Below are 13,126 nucleotides of genomic sequence, written 5' to 3' on the forward strand. Positions count from 1 at the left end.
AACAAGAAGATATATATTTAAGTACAACAAAGAGAGAAAAAGTTGTAAAGATTGGAGAGTAGCATCCGAATGCACTGATGGTGAAGATCTAGTTCATTTTGGAGGTTCGGATTTGTCTATATTTGATGATCTAATATTACTTCTTTTGTTTTTTAAATAATACCACTGAAATCCTTGTTACAATACTGGATTTATCCCTTGATTAATGTCCCTTCGTCTTTTATCTCGATGAAAATTTAGGTAGGCCGAAAAATAGAAAAGGGAAAAGAAAAGCCCAACTCGTCTGGGCCTTTTTTATTTTACTCAAACAGGGTCCGTCGACCCTTCCAATCGGCATTTTTTTTTTTAGTACCGAGTCGACCCGCCCAATCTGTTCTTCGTATACCTAGGGTTTTAAACATGACGATCTTGGAACATTCCCATGCCAGGCTTTTATAAAAGCACAATAGGCGACACAGTTCGTCACGCTTACTTGAGATCGAAGTCTAAGATTTTGGTTTTTCTTTGCTCGTCGAGTCTCTTGTTCTTCGAGGTATATCTATTTATCTTTTCCGTTTTTCTGCGTCTTCTTTTGGTCCCGCGATTTTCTTCGAAGTCAAACGAATTGCCTTCCGCCGGCTAAATTCTCGGGAAAGGAAACGAAATTTTCGATCTTTTGTTCTGTTTTTAGGCTTGATTTTTTATCAATGAAAAAAATCCGATTCGAGTCGACAAAGTCCAAGTCGAGTTAGTAAAATAGTTTTGTTATGCTTGGCCGAGTTTAAGGTTTTGCTTTCTATGTCCACAAAAAATTGAAAACTCGACGCATCAAATTCTTTCTCGGCAACCAGGTAGGGAATCTAGGGTTTCTTTTGCCTTGGCATGTGATCTGGAATCAGGTTCTGCGGCTTCAAGAATTCACATTGCCTATTATTGCCCTATAACATAAATGCTGACATAAATACTACCATATAATTAAATATCATGCCTTTTTTTTTTTAATTTATCTTACTCGTTATGGGATTGGAGATTTCTTGTAGCAAGTAAAAATTGGGAACTAGTATATATTACGCTCACATGGGCCATGCTTGTGATGTCAGGTACCATCATGAGGAGGTACAGTCCACCATACTATAGTCCTCCTAGGAGGGGATATGGCGGTCGAGGGAGAAGCCCTCCTAGAAGGGGATACGGTGGTGGGTACGGTAGGCACAAGGAACAGAATCATGGAAGCCTTTTAGTCCGCAATATTCCACTGGATTGCAGGTAATGTTTTCTGTTGCTTTTGGGTTTGTGTTATAATGAACAGTGAACATGTTGGTGTGTTTTTGTTTATAACTTTATAGTTGGTTGGTAGCAGAAGATCTCTCATTTGGTGTTGTTGATTTGTCAAGAGTCAAGACAAGTCGGTTATGTACTTTATTCCTGTTTGCAGGCCGGAAGAACTTCGAGTTCCATTTGAGAGATTTGGACTTGTTAGGGATGTCTATATTCCAAAGGACTATTATACGGGGTAAGTTTTTAATAGCAGAGCATTCAAGAAGTTTTTCTGTAACATTTTTTTCAATTCATTCAAATTTCAGTTATTCAGTATGACAATGTAGTGGTGGAAATTCCTGAGCAAAGTTTTGGGTGTTGAGCTCGGTTTGCTTGGACTTGGAGGTTGGGACTAGCTTGAGCTTACCAAGTCTCCTTGCTTTATCAAGCTAGTTGGTTTCAAAAGAGTTTGATGTTAGATTCTGCATGACAATTCGACACCCTCTACATTACAATGCTGGTCATTTATAGTTTTAACATGCTGATGAAGCTTCTTTTTGCTTCATTGTCTTACGCTAAATGAGTGATTTGGTAGTTGAATTTTTTAAGTAATTAATGGGTTGTCTAAACTGTCAAACACCTAGATTATCTGTTAATTTACCTGTTGAAAGAAATTATTGATTTGGTAAAAATGACCTGTGATGTTGATGGTAATTAGCTGGTTATGTTTCATGTTGATATTCTTTGCAATCATATTCATAAGATTGTTGAGGATGTATGTATATTGCTAATTGTTTGAGAGACTCCTCTTTACTTTTTTTCCTTGTTAGGAATCTCTAGTTAAGGTTCATTCAAAAGTTGTTTTTCATAAGTGGTTCACAAGTTGCGGATGCAAAAAGTTGTCTAGTGAGTTACATTGTAAACTATTTATGAAGGTTTATTTTTCATCTCCATAGTGAATTAAAATTTGAACTGGTTTGTCAGGGGGTATGTTTTGAAGTTAAAACAAGCCCAAGCCCCAATTTTGATGAAGACCTACTGTTTATCATTGCCTAACTTGTTGGTCCCCCCGAGAGTGTTAAGAGTAATCTTCAAATGAAGAATGTTCCTTTATGAAGAGAAATTATATAATTACACACCCAATAGAAGTTTGATGGGGAGGAAGATTTATTCTTGACCAATTGAAGAGTAGCTGAAGGGATTTTTGTTTGTGGGAACGTTGATTTCAAGTGCATCCTATAATTACAAGAATGTGAAGAATTTTCAAGTCACTTGCCTCTTTTGAAGTTGACTTTCATACTTGTGTATAAAGAAAAGGGAAGCCACTAAGCTTGGATTTTAGCTGCTTATAGTAAGTTCAGCATGCACTTATCTGGAAGTGCTTTGGAGCTGGTATTTAGATGTATAAAGAAAGGTATACCGGATAAGACATTGTGGCGGTATCTTACTATGCTACTTTTGACAAGTCAGTGCCCTCATACAAATCAATGTTTGCGCAGATTTAACATTACATCTACGAAGCTTTTCTGTGTCTTCTTTCTAGGGAACCTCGAGGGTTTGCATTTGTGCAGTTTGTGGATCCTTATGAAGCCTCAGAGGCTCAATATCATATGAATGGGCAAATTTTTGCTGGGAGAGAGATATCCGTAGTTCTTGCTGCTGAAACAAGGAAGAGGCCAGAGGAGATGCGTCGAAGGACTAGGGTTAGGTAGGTTCTCCCGCTTGCTATCTCTACCTCTGCCTACAGGTGTTAGTTTTCACACTCTATATATTAATTTAGTGATTCCTCTCATTTATGTTGTCCTCTATGCAGAGGACCTTCGAGCCATGGAGGACGGCGATCATCTTATTATGGTATTCTGTTTATTACAATTGACGTTCTTACTTTACAGTACTTCTATAATCCGTATTAACTAGTACTGATATATGACAAATTTCTCAAATATCAATTAAAGTACTGCCACGTTATATTTGTGCGCCTTCTACAGTTGAGATTTCTTTACTGTTTTAATTTTTTGCTGGATTCATTTTTAAGATTCCTGTTGGTTGGGATTGTTGCATTTAATGCATGTAATCTGTTAACTTTTTAAAGGAAATTGTAGTAGTTTAGATTGCAAGTTAACATGCTTTCTTCCAAGTGATCAATTTCATATCTATTAAGATGATTGGTCCCAAATGATCGATTTCATCTTACTTTAAAAAATAGTGTTTCCTTCTCTCTTTTTCATTGTGAGTACCTGCTGTGAACTAGGAACTTTTGTGTTCAGGCGCTTGTCGAACTGTGTAGCATTTTAGCACAGGATGTGTGTTTGAGTAGGTCCATTTGTAACCAGTCCTGAACTTCAGGGAGATCGACAGATTTAGGTATCCCCCTCTGAAGCTCAAGTTTGTGTTCGGAAGTACGAGGCTTTTAAAACCCATACCCGAAAAATTCCTGGAAAAGATTTGATGTCTAGGGTTTCAACTAAGCTCCTCTTTCCATACTAAGTTACTGTTTTGAAGTTTTAATGGATCAGGAATGAATTGCATCCAATTGGCATGGCCTCTCTTTAAAATTTTGTTCTCATTGAAGACCAATAAAGCTGAAGGCTATACCTCATTTGTTTTCAACTTTGAAGCTGGTTTGTATCAATTAAAATGTTTTAAAACTTTTTTCGCAATCGAAACCTTTGAAGATGATAGCTGTTTTCTTGTCGATAGCTATGCTCATGTTGATAAGACTAATTTCCTTTCTAGAGATTCGGGTGTTATTTATTCAAGATGCCTGCTAGCTCAGCTGCTATTGTTTTCTGAGAGTAGCATTTTTATGGACCCACAGTTAGGCACCTGGCTTGCAACCCGCTTGTAATTCTAACTCAGTTGTTACATATAAATATGGTTGCAAAATGAATTGTTTGGTGAGATTCTAGTAATTAGAGGTTGAAGTTACAAAGCTGAAAGTTTTATGATTTTGTTGATTTACTGTCATATTTTGGTCTGCAGAAAGCTTTGTTTTTTTCATTTTTGTATCTGATTATATGACTCCTATTTGTACTTGTAAAAACAATTATGCAACACCTATTTAAAATATTCTCCTTTGAACCTGATATCTCTCAGGGCGTGCTCAGTCTCGTTCACTATCCCGTTCACGCTCTCCTCGCCAGCCTTCTGGTTCTAGAAATCGATACCGCTCAAGGTACACTTGCAAGTTCACAAACTAACATAATCTTTATACCTGTGGTCAGTTGGGCAGGTTAGCATGTTTGTAAATGATTGTTGAATTAGCAGGTCCTACTCACCCGCACCAAGACGAAGGAGTGACTACTCGGTTTCCCCAAGTAGAAGGCAAGCAGACCACCCACGGTCACCAAGAGGTCCTCGAAGAGAGCGAGATATTGATCAAGGCAGGTCTTATTCTCCAGGTTATGGTAATGCTGTTGATCAAAATGAAATTGGCAATGGGCATCGCGAGTAAGTTTCAGAATCTGTCTAAACTGTTTGAATTATCTACCTGTACCATGCTCAATGCATAGGTGTGTAGTGTTACCTGTGTTTCTTCATGGTGATGAAGTGATTGCAAGCGGACACTATAGCTATCATAATTCCCAAACTGGATTCCAAGTGCCATTTCACTTGTTATGTTGTGGAACTTATCACGCAAAAGAGGAGAAAATGACTTGCGCTATTGAGTGTTATTAAAAAAAGAAAAAGAAGTTATTATATGGATACGGACAGAAATTGTTTCTGGTCACTCGCAAGTCATTTTTGTTTACTCATAGAATGTTGCCTGTGTGGGGGTGGTTAAATGGGTTTGATGGCTAGCCCATGTTTGTGGTTGAATGGGCTTCTACTGGTGGCTTTTACTGCATCCCTGGTGGTATTTATGTAAAATTTCTGGTAGCTAGCACTCTTGTCAAATAATTGTGTATTGCGAGTGTATATGCTTATGTGAAATATGTCATTATAGGAAATCAGCATATGCGGCTGAGGAATCACGTGGTCACTGGAGGTCCTCGCCTGGTAGAGCCTCAAGGTCACCCTCTGGATCCAGGTCTAGGTCTGCGGACTTGTCACCCAGGCGCAGCAGATAAGGGAAAGGCGAGATGAATTTTCATGTTGTAACATTGGTTCCAATGGTATGCATATTGGGAACGGTCGGGCATTTAGGTTTGTGTGGAACTGTAGGAAGTAAGCAAAAGAATCTGTGTTGCATGTCTCGGAGACCCATAGAGGTTTGATGGTTTGATTTCATCTATATTATACTTCAACTTTGATAATTCAGTGTTAGAGATTATATAATTTCCGGTCGTTTGTTTGGCATGAGTGGCTTACAGTTTTAATGGAAAGACCCCCTTATCTTCCCCCCCCCCCCCCCCCAACAAAAAAAAAAAAAAGATCTGAATTAGTTGAATGTTGAGCAGGCACATATATTTCACTAGTGCTTAAACAAGTTTGGTGACTGCTGTATTGTAGACAGGAGTTGAGATTATGTTGTGAAATGATCATGACTGTTGAAGTCGGTGGATTACATTGGAATTTGCATAGCAGCCAAACAAAATTACATTGGAATTTGCATAGCAGTCAAACAAAATTGTGAAGCAATATATTAGATCCTTCAATGCACGCGGTTGAATGAAAGATCAATGGGAAATTGTGAACCCAACTTTGGCCTGGTCATTGGCTTTTTAATACGAAAGTTCACTTGGCACCGTTTGATATTATTATATTTAACTGAATATCAAAAGTCCTTTTTTTTTTTTTTTGAAATTTTAATCCGTAGTTTTTAAGTTGTTCGGTCAAATGTATTCGTTATTAAATGGAGGGCTTCCAAGAAGATCCTTTTTAATATGACTCTTCATTCCTTGGTTGCCCCCATTTTATTCCTTTCGTTTTTCTCTATTTATTTTCCCAAGTCAAACGTGCCGGGCAGTTGATGTTTCATAGCGCTGGTCAATTGGAGGTAAAATCCATATGTTAGCCAACCTGCCTTTCTTCATTCCTATATCCTGACCGCCCGTCGGTTTTTCAACTACTCATTGCAAGTCTTCGATAGTATATAAGCCATGCAAGAGTCATGCTGAGAGACGCTTCTTGGAATTTTGATGAAATTGAACTTCATCGAGAGAGAATAGAAGAGGAGAGACAGAGATGGCAATTGGGACGTTGGAGGTGCTGCTGGTGAATGCAAAAGGCTTTGGAGACTCTGATCTCTTCGGTATAATTTCAAATACACAAGTGCATCTTTTTTCCTTTTTTCTTTTCTCCTTTGCGCCTTGCGGTTTGTCCACCTTCATATTTATGGTGTTCACAAGCTTCATATTAAATAAAGACCAGACTGATTCCCGTTTTAACCAATATAAAGTATCATTCCATTCCATGTGAATCATCATCACGAACATCTACAAAATTTATCGAAGTTTATACTAGTTTGTATCTATTAATCTTAATGAAGTTCTGGGCTAAAATTGAAGGATTGATTCCAATGAAGGAAAATGATAAGATTACTATCTATTTACTGCTCATTTTGTATTTGATTTTTTTTCTTTTAATTTTAATCTTAATGGTTAAGGAATGACTGTTAGTAAAATTATATATTTTTTAAATTTTTTCTTAATGACTGAGCAATCCTCACGGATCTTGATATGACCTCCGTCCAACTATAGTCAAGTCAAATTCTGGCAAATTTATCATTTTATGAGATGTATTGCAGGTCGTATGGATCCTTATGTTCTGATACAATACAAAAGTCAAGAACGCAAGAGCAGCGTGGCCCGAGGTTAGTTCTGTCTCGATTCCAACTTCACGCTTATTTCTCGGAAGCACCACACACAGGGCATTGCCAACGCAATTGATATTGAGCCAATCTTAATATCTTATTAATTATGACTGATTAAGGGAGTGCCGTATATCATTACGGAAATTCTGCAGTAACCAATGTTAATGAGCTAATATTTGTTTCTTAGATCTTAAATATAGGGAATAAAGGAGACAACTCCCTTTGATAAACAGAAGGCAAATTCAACATTTTAACTAACAGAATATGAAGATTGGAAATTTGGAGACACTAAATGTCTTGTTTTAAGGCCAATTGTTTGGGTTGCAAAATTTATTGCTACTGTCCACTGACATTTTTTTCCTGTTCCAAGCTTTGACATGCTCCTTTAGATTTGCCCTGTATTTGAAGTTCAAAGTTCAAAATGTTTGATGAATGCACTAAAGGGAAATACCAATATAAATACTACTCTTACAAACGATAAATCCCCAAGAACTAAGGCAACTGCTTATATGCATAGCAGTATACGTATGCGTCTTCAATAGTTTCAGCCAATTCTAAGAAAAATATACCGGCGGTGCAGGTCAAGGTGCGTCTCCAGTGTGGAATGAGAAATTGACATTCAGGGTAGAGTATCCAGGGGTAGGGGACCAGTACAAACTCATTCTCAAAATCATGGATGATGACACATTCTCTACTGATGACTTCATTGGGCAAGCCACGTAAGAGATTATTACAGCATATGTTTATTGTTTACAGTAGTTTAGATTTTCAAGACTTGCAGAAATATTTCTTAATTTCTTCAAAAAAATTGTTAATTTTTTGTGCTGATTATGTAGTAATAGCAGAAATCTACCCAATCGTAATGGAAGAAAAATTTACGAAGTCAAAGCCAAGTCCTCACTCTCCATTTGCATATCAATTAATTGACCTAAGACATTAGCTTGAAGCCATTACAAAAGATCATAAGACTTATAGATAATTAGGGTCGGTGGTTGATAGGATTATCTCATGTATTGGTGTCTATAGAAAAGTGAGAGTGGAGGAATAATGTGTAGCATAAAAACCTCATCACACCCAACCAAAACAACATTTGATGGGCACATACATCTTTGTTCTTTAAGCTTCCTCTCTCATGCTTGTTCAATTTTTTAAGTGCAGCATCTACGTGGAGGATTTATTAGCAGTAGGAGTGGAGAATGGAACTGCTGAATTACATCCTCGCAAGTATAGCGTGGTTCGAGTCGACCAAACTTATTGTGGAGAGATTGAAGTTGGCGTCACTTTCACCAAAAAGGTATCTGTAAATCTCATGGACTCTGAAAGCTGGTTGTAAAGCTTTCAATTATATTGAAAAGGAAGGAAACTGATGCTACACTTGACATCTCCAAGTATAGGATTGACAATGTGATGGTGGATTTAGGATGTTTTGGGTTTTCGTAAATACTACTAAATAACACAGATGTTAAATGTTTTCTGCGAGCAGGATGAAACGAATAGCAGGGTGATACATGATCCGTTTGATTTAATTTTACCTGAATCCTAACAAAAATATGACATCTTTAACAGTGCTAGCTTCTTGTTTGATTGATGTGGGTTTCATTTATTTGTTCGATTTTGAAGGTAGAAGAGAAATCTAATGAAGAGGAGTTTGGGGGATGGAAGCAGAGCCACCACTACTAGTTCCCTTGCTGCCTTGGTCCACATGGAATTTTCAAGATTTCTTCGCGTGGATTTCATACAACTGAAGTAGCAATGAAAGTCTTTCTAATCTATTAATATGTATTAACTTCATGCTCCATTCGATCATTGAGTGGATTTTTTTGTAAAAAAATAAATAAATAAATAAAAAATTGAGGGTTACACCTTCATCTCCTTGTATTGACAAGGTATTGCCATTACCAATAAATCATTGAATTTCTTCATTTTAAATAATAAAAGTTAATCTAAAGTTTGATGGATAATGTTCTTTCAGCATAACAAGACGAAGGTATAACATATGGTATGATTTGAGAGAGGTTATCGTCGTTGTTTTTAGCAGTTGTTATTCCACAAAGTTCAAATAAATCAAAGGGCGTCGACTACGACCATTCTCACCACACCTCGGACTAATGGTGACAACTTTGCAGTCCTGTAATTTGAAGAGCTTCTCCTTTATTGTAACAAAAACAGCGTACAAGTCAATGTTAATCTGTGCTGTACTTCTTGTTTTCAATCTTATACAACATCAATATGGCTTTGTAGCTTATATTGCAATGGCGGTGTGTTGATATAACATTTATAGATAAGATCGATATTAGAATGTTGGTGGTTTAACTACGGTCTTGACTGCACCCTCAGATAGTCAAATTCAGGAGCAGGAATTTCATTGTTAACAGCTAATGGTCAATATAACTTTAAAACAATGAGTATCGGCAAAGCCGTCTTAGCTCAGTCGGTAGAGCGCGTGGCTTTTAACCACGTGGTCGTGGGTTCGAATCCCACAGACGGCGGTTTTTGCCATAATTGATTTTTCATTTTCTATGTTTTTCCAGTGTTTTAACTGCTCTAATTCATGGGCTTCACGTCTCCAACCCACCGTTGGCATAAATGAAAATATACTTTATTTATGACTTATGGGTGTTCATGGGATGGCCATGCACTACACAAATATACCAACAAAATTCCAACTGTCTACTCGCAGCAGTCAAATGGATCCTTCCACGGTTCCACCGCACACCCTCATGCTTTTCTCCTTCTCTTTCTTCTTGGGGTACCCTTTTCAGCCCCACATATATACTTTAGATGCACTCACGAACCCACCATACTAATCCCCTACCATTTCATGTATTTGGTCTCGAACTGTTATATTATAAGAGTTCCTTCCACTTTTGAGTGTGTAATGAAATTTGAAGACCTACTAATGCAACGAGGAGAGGAGAAGCAGAAACGACTCGACCTCGAGGAAGAGGTGAGAACTTGTGCTCTTTTCCTTTCTTGGTAATTAGAACTTGAGTACGTTTCCAATCCTAATCCAAAGAAAATAGGACAAGAAATGGCACATAACTTTCTCAATGCATATTTTTGTTCAGGTCATGAAACTACAAGGAGAGCTAAATGGGGAACAGGCACTCAACAGGGTTTTGCGCTTTGCACTTGAGGGACCAGTTTCCTCCCACCCAAGTCTTTCCTCATTGCTTCCACCTCAGGTATGACCAACATAGGATAACAATCATAGCTCAGTAACTTAAGGCCCTACCTGGGCTCAGAGAGTAAAATAAATGTACAATGCAGGTAAGTTAGGCCTGCATGTGCTTAGAGAGCAATGTTAATGTACAATGCAGGTTCAAGTGCTTCTGGAAGAACTAGCAGTGGTTCAGGAAGAGATAATATGGTTGGAGAGAAAAATTGAGGAACTAAAACTAAGGTTGTACCAGGAAAGGGAACAGAACAGAGGAAGAGAAATCAAGCATTTAAGATATCTACCACAGGAGAGGGAACAGAACAGAGGAAGAGAAATCGAGCATATAAGAGATCTACCAAAAGACGGTCACTTACTATGTGGACCAGAGAACCGGGTTGTACTTAATGATCAGCGATCCAAATCACAAAATTATGATGAATTCAGGAAAGAAAGAATCACAAAGGAAAGAAGACCATCATTGGGTTCTGTATCAGAAATCCTAAGCATGTCTTCTACAAGATCCCACGGTAAACTAAAGATTTTTTCCAAGAAGACTGTTCATAAACCTCGCGCTTACACTAGGGATTGAAATTAACATCAGCAAAATCCTCCTTTGAGATTACATTTGACCTCCGAAAATAGTGGGGCCATAGATTGGATGGTCCTGTTACATGCAAACAACATGCCGAAACTTCTTTATGTAAACCCTCACAAAAAAAAAAAAAAAAAAAATCATGTTTATGTAAAGTAACATGTTATCATTTATGTAAAAATGCATATTTATATTCTTCATCTTCTTTCCTTTCACCATTTGTTTTCCTCTATTGGTTTTGGGCGTGATGAACAGAAGAATATCATATGTCAAGGAGGCATACCAATAGATTGAGCCAAAACCAATGCCATATCAATAAAGAAACTGGCTTTGAGAAACCAAATGAATTGTCAGAGAAACTAATGAAGTGCCTAATCGGCATATTTCTCGAGCTAAACCAGACATCCGTGGACAGAGAAGGATCCGTTATAGTTCCAAAGCTCTCTCTACCCTGCATGAAATCAAAAGGCTTCATGGCAAAGACCACTTTCAACTGCAGAACACCCACACTCCTATTTGCTGGCAATGCCTCAAATCTTGATCCTTACGGCGTATTGTCAGATTTCGACGGCACTGTAAGGGATGTTGGGCAATACAAGAACTTCATCCAAATCACGAGAAGCTCGTTAGACATCAGCCGATTATCAGAGTGCTTACCCACAATGAGGAGACTGAGGTTGGTTCTGGATAATTAAACACACTGATAATTACATATAAAGCAAAAGCCAACCAATTAATCTCATGCTTTCTTCACTCTTTTGGCAGGTTTTTGATGCACAAGCTATCTTATGTAGACTTGTCTTTCTTGACCTACAAACAGAAGTTAGCATTCTGGATAAATGTCTACAATGCCTGCATAATGCATGTACCTTAAGAAAATCCTAAGCCTACAACGAGATCACATTAAGCAGATAAGTTAGATGTGGCAATTTTATTTCACTTATGATTTCTCATCAATTTTCAGGCATTTCTAGATCATGGGCTACCTTCGACACAGGCAAAATTGCTGGCGATTATGAATAAGGTATGTCACTCTCTGCGTATCCTAATCTTGGGCAAACCTAGTATTCCAAATCATTGTGCTGATATAAGATGGTTTCATTTTCTCACAGGCCGTTGTGAATGTGGGTGGAATAGTACTGAATGTTTTGGCTATCGAGCATTTTATTCTCCGACATCCATGGGAACCAAATCAAGTACGCCAGATTAACATCTGCTGGCTGAATGTTATCTGTACTCGTTATATTCCTATTGTACACGTTATATTTCTACAAATGTTTTAAAGATTAAAAATACGGAGTGTTGGGATTTAAAATACATATGTTTTTTTTTTCAATACTTCATAACCTCACACCAAAGTCAAATTTAAGTTGGATGCCCAAATTCCTCTGGTATTTTCTTTATTTGCCTAACGAACTCAATTGATCTACTTGCAAGGGCCATCCGGACGAGAAAGAAACACTACTACGCCATGCTTATGGTCTGGGCTATCCAGAACCCAATGTAACATTTGCCCTGTGCCGAGGCAGTTGGTCTTCACCAGCCGTGAGTTTTAACTCACTCTCAATTCATTTCACTGAAACAAAGTTTCCCGTTAATTTGTTTTTAGAGTAACTTGTAGAAACTCAAAAGGGTCAATGAAAAAGAAAGTTCCCCAATGTGCAGATAAGAGTATACACCCCAAATGAAGTGGTGAATGAATTGGGGAGGGCAAAAGTGGAGTATTTGGAAGCTTCAGTGGGAGTGACGAGCAAGAGAAAGATTGTAGTGCCCAAGCTTTTGCAATGGCATATGAGAGATTTCGCAGATGACATGGAATCACTACTAGAATGGATTTACAGCCAATTGCCTCGTTCTGGGTCCTTAAAGAGATTGATGATGGAGTGCCTAAATGGGGAAACAAGATCTCCTATATCCAGAATGGTTGAGATCCAGCCTTATGAATCTGAGTTCCGCTACCTATTGCCTTCATAAGTGGAAAAGAAGAAGAGCAAGGAATTCCATGTAGCTGCCGATTTCCAAGGAACTGCAAATCAAAGAAGCATAGCAATGTCCTGTACAGCATGCTAATATTATGAAAATAATTTTATTGTAATTGTTCTAGTGGTAACTTTACCGAGATCGAATTCCAGAACTATCTACGCTCTACAATTGCTTCATAAACACAAAATAATCACATTCCAGGCTTCCACACAAACTGTTTCATTCAAAATGTTTCAATGAAGGAATGTAGATTGTAGTCTCAGGAGAAATTACAAAAAACAAGGTTTACATCCAAACTATTGCATGCATCTACTATTAAATGTGAACCTTTTGTGGCTTCTGTAATGTGATTATTTTGCGTTATAATACTGGTATAAAGAAAGTCAAGAATGTTTAAAAA

General features: G+C 37.8%; 3 protein-coding genes and 1 non-coding gene across 6 annotated transcripts; all 4 read left to right on the forward strand.

Moving 5' to 3' along the window:
• The first annotated feature begins 341 nt into the window (after positions 1–341).
• LOC122291056 (serine/arginine-rich SC35-like splicing factor SCL30) lies at positions 342–5,535 on the forward strand. Of its 2 annotated transcripts, none has more exons than XM_043098708.1 (8): positions 342–532; positions 1,080–1,245; positions 1,415–1,492; positions 2,780–2,944; positions 3,050–3,090; positions 4,333–4,411; positions 4,501–4,686; positions 5,183–5,535. In XM_043098708.1, exons 2-8 carry the CDS (start codon positions 1,088–1,090, stop codon positions 5,304–5,306), a joined length of 831 nt encoding a protein of 276 aa, XP_042954642.1. In that variant the 5' UTR covers positions 342–532; positions 1,080–1,087; the 3' UTR covers positions 5,307–5,535. The 2 variants fall into 2 exon arrangements, with proteins under 2 accessions (XP_042954642.1, XP_042954644.1); XM_043098710.1 differs by having other exon boundaries at positions 345–532; positions 4,504–4,686.
• A 73-nt stretch (positions 5,536–5,608) lies between these two features.
• On the forward strand, positions 5,609–9,244 carry LOC122291065 (16 kDa phloem protein 1-like). The gene is made up of 5 exons (XM_043098716.1): positions 5,609–6,430; positions 6,926–6,991; positions 7,572–7,710; positions 8,150–8,285; positions 8,612–9,244. The coding sequence occupies exons 1-5, from the start codon at positions 6,364–6,366 to the stop codon at positions 8,669–8,671; spliced, it is 468 nt and encodes a 155-aa protein (XP_042954650.1). The 5' UTR covers positions 5,609–6,363; the 3' UTR covers positions 8,672–9,244.
• A 163-nt stretch (positions 9,245–9,407) lies between these two features.
• Positions 9,408–9,480, forward strand: TRNAK-UUU. Its single transcript has one exon. It is a non-coding gene; the product is annotated as a tRNA-Lys (tRNA).
• Positions 9,481–9,649: 169 nt separating this feature from the next.
• LOC122291078 lies at positions 9,650–13,025 on the forward strand. 2 transcript variants are annotated; one of them, XM_043098731.1, is made up of 9 exons: positions 9,650–9,938; positions 10,060–10,176; positions 10,262–10,678; positions 10,999–11,419; positions 11,509–11,608; positions 11,708–11,767; positions 11,856–11,939; positions 12,181–12,288; positions 12,409–13,025. In XM_043098731.1, exons 3-9 carry the CDS (start codon positions 10,306–10,308, stop codon positions 12,715–12,717), a joined length of 1,455 nt encoding a protein of 484 aa, XP_042954665.1. In that variant the 5' UTR covers positions 9,650–9,938; positions 10,060–10,176; positions 10,262–10,305; the 3' UTR covers positions 12,718–13,025. The 2 variants fall into 2 exon arrangements, with proteins under 2 accessions (XP_042954665.1, XP_042954659.1); XM_043098725.1 differs by having other exon boundaries at positions 10,312–10,678.
• The last annotated feature ends 101 nt before the right edge of the window (positions 13,026–13,126 follow it).

The sequence above is a fragment of the Carya illinoinensis genome, chromosome 1, assembly GCF_018687715.1.
Source record: "Carya illinoinensis cultivar Pawnee chromosome 1, C.illinoinensisPawnee_v1, whole genome shotgun sequence".
NCBI classification, from domain to species: Eukaryota; Viridiplantae; Streptophyta; class Magnoliopsida; order Fagales; family Juglandaceae; genus Carya; species Carya illinoinensis.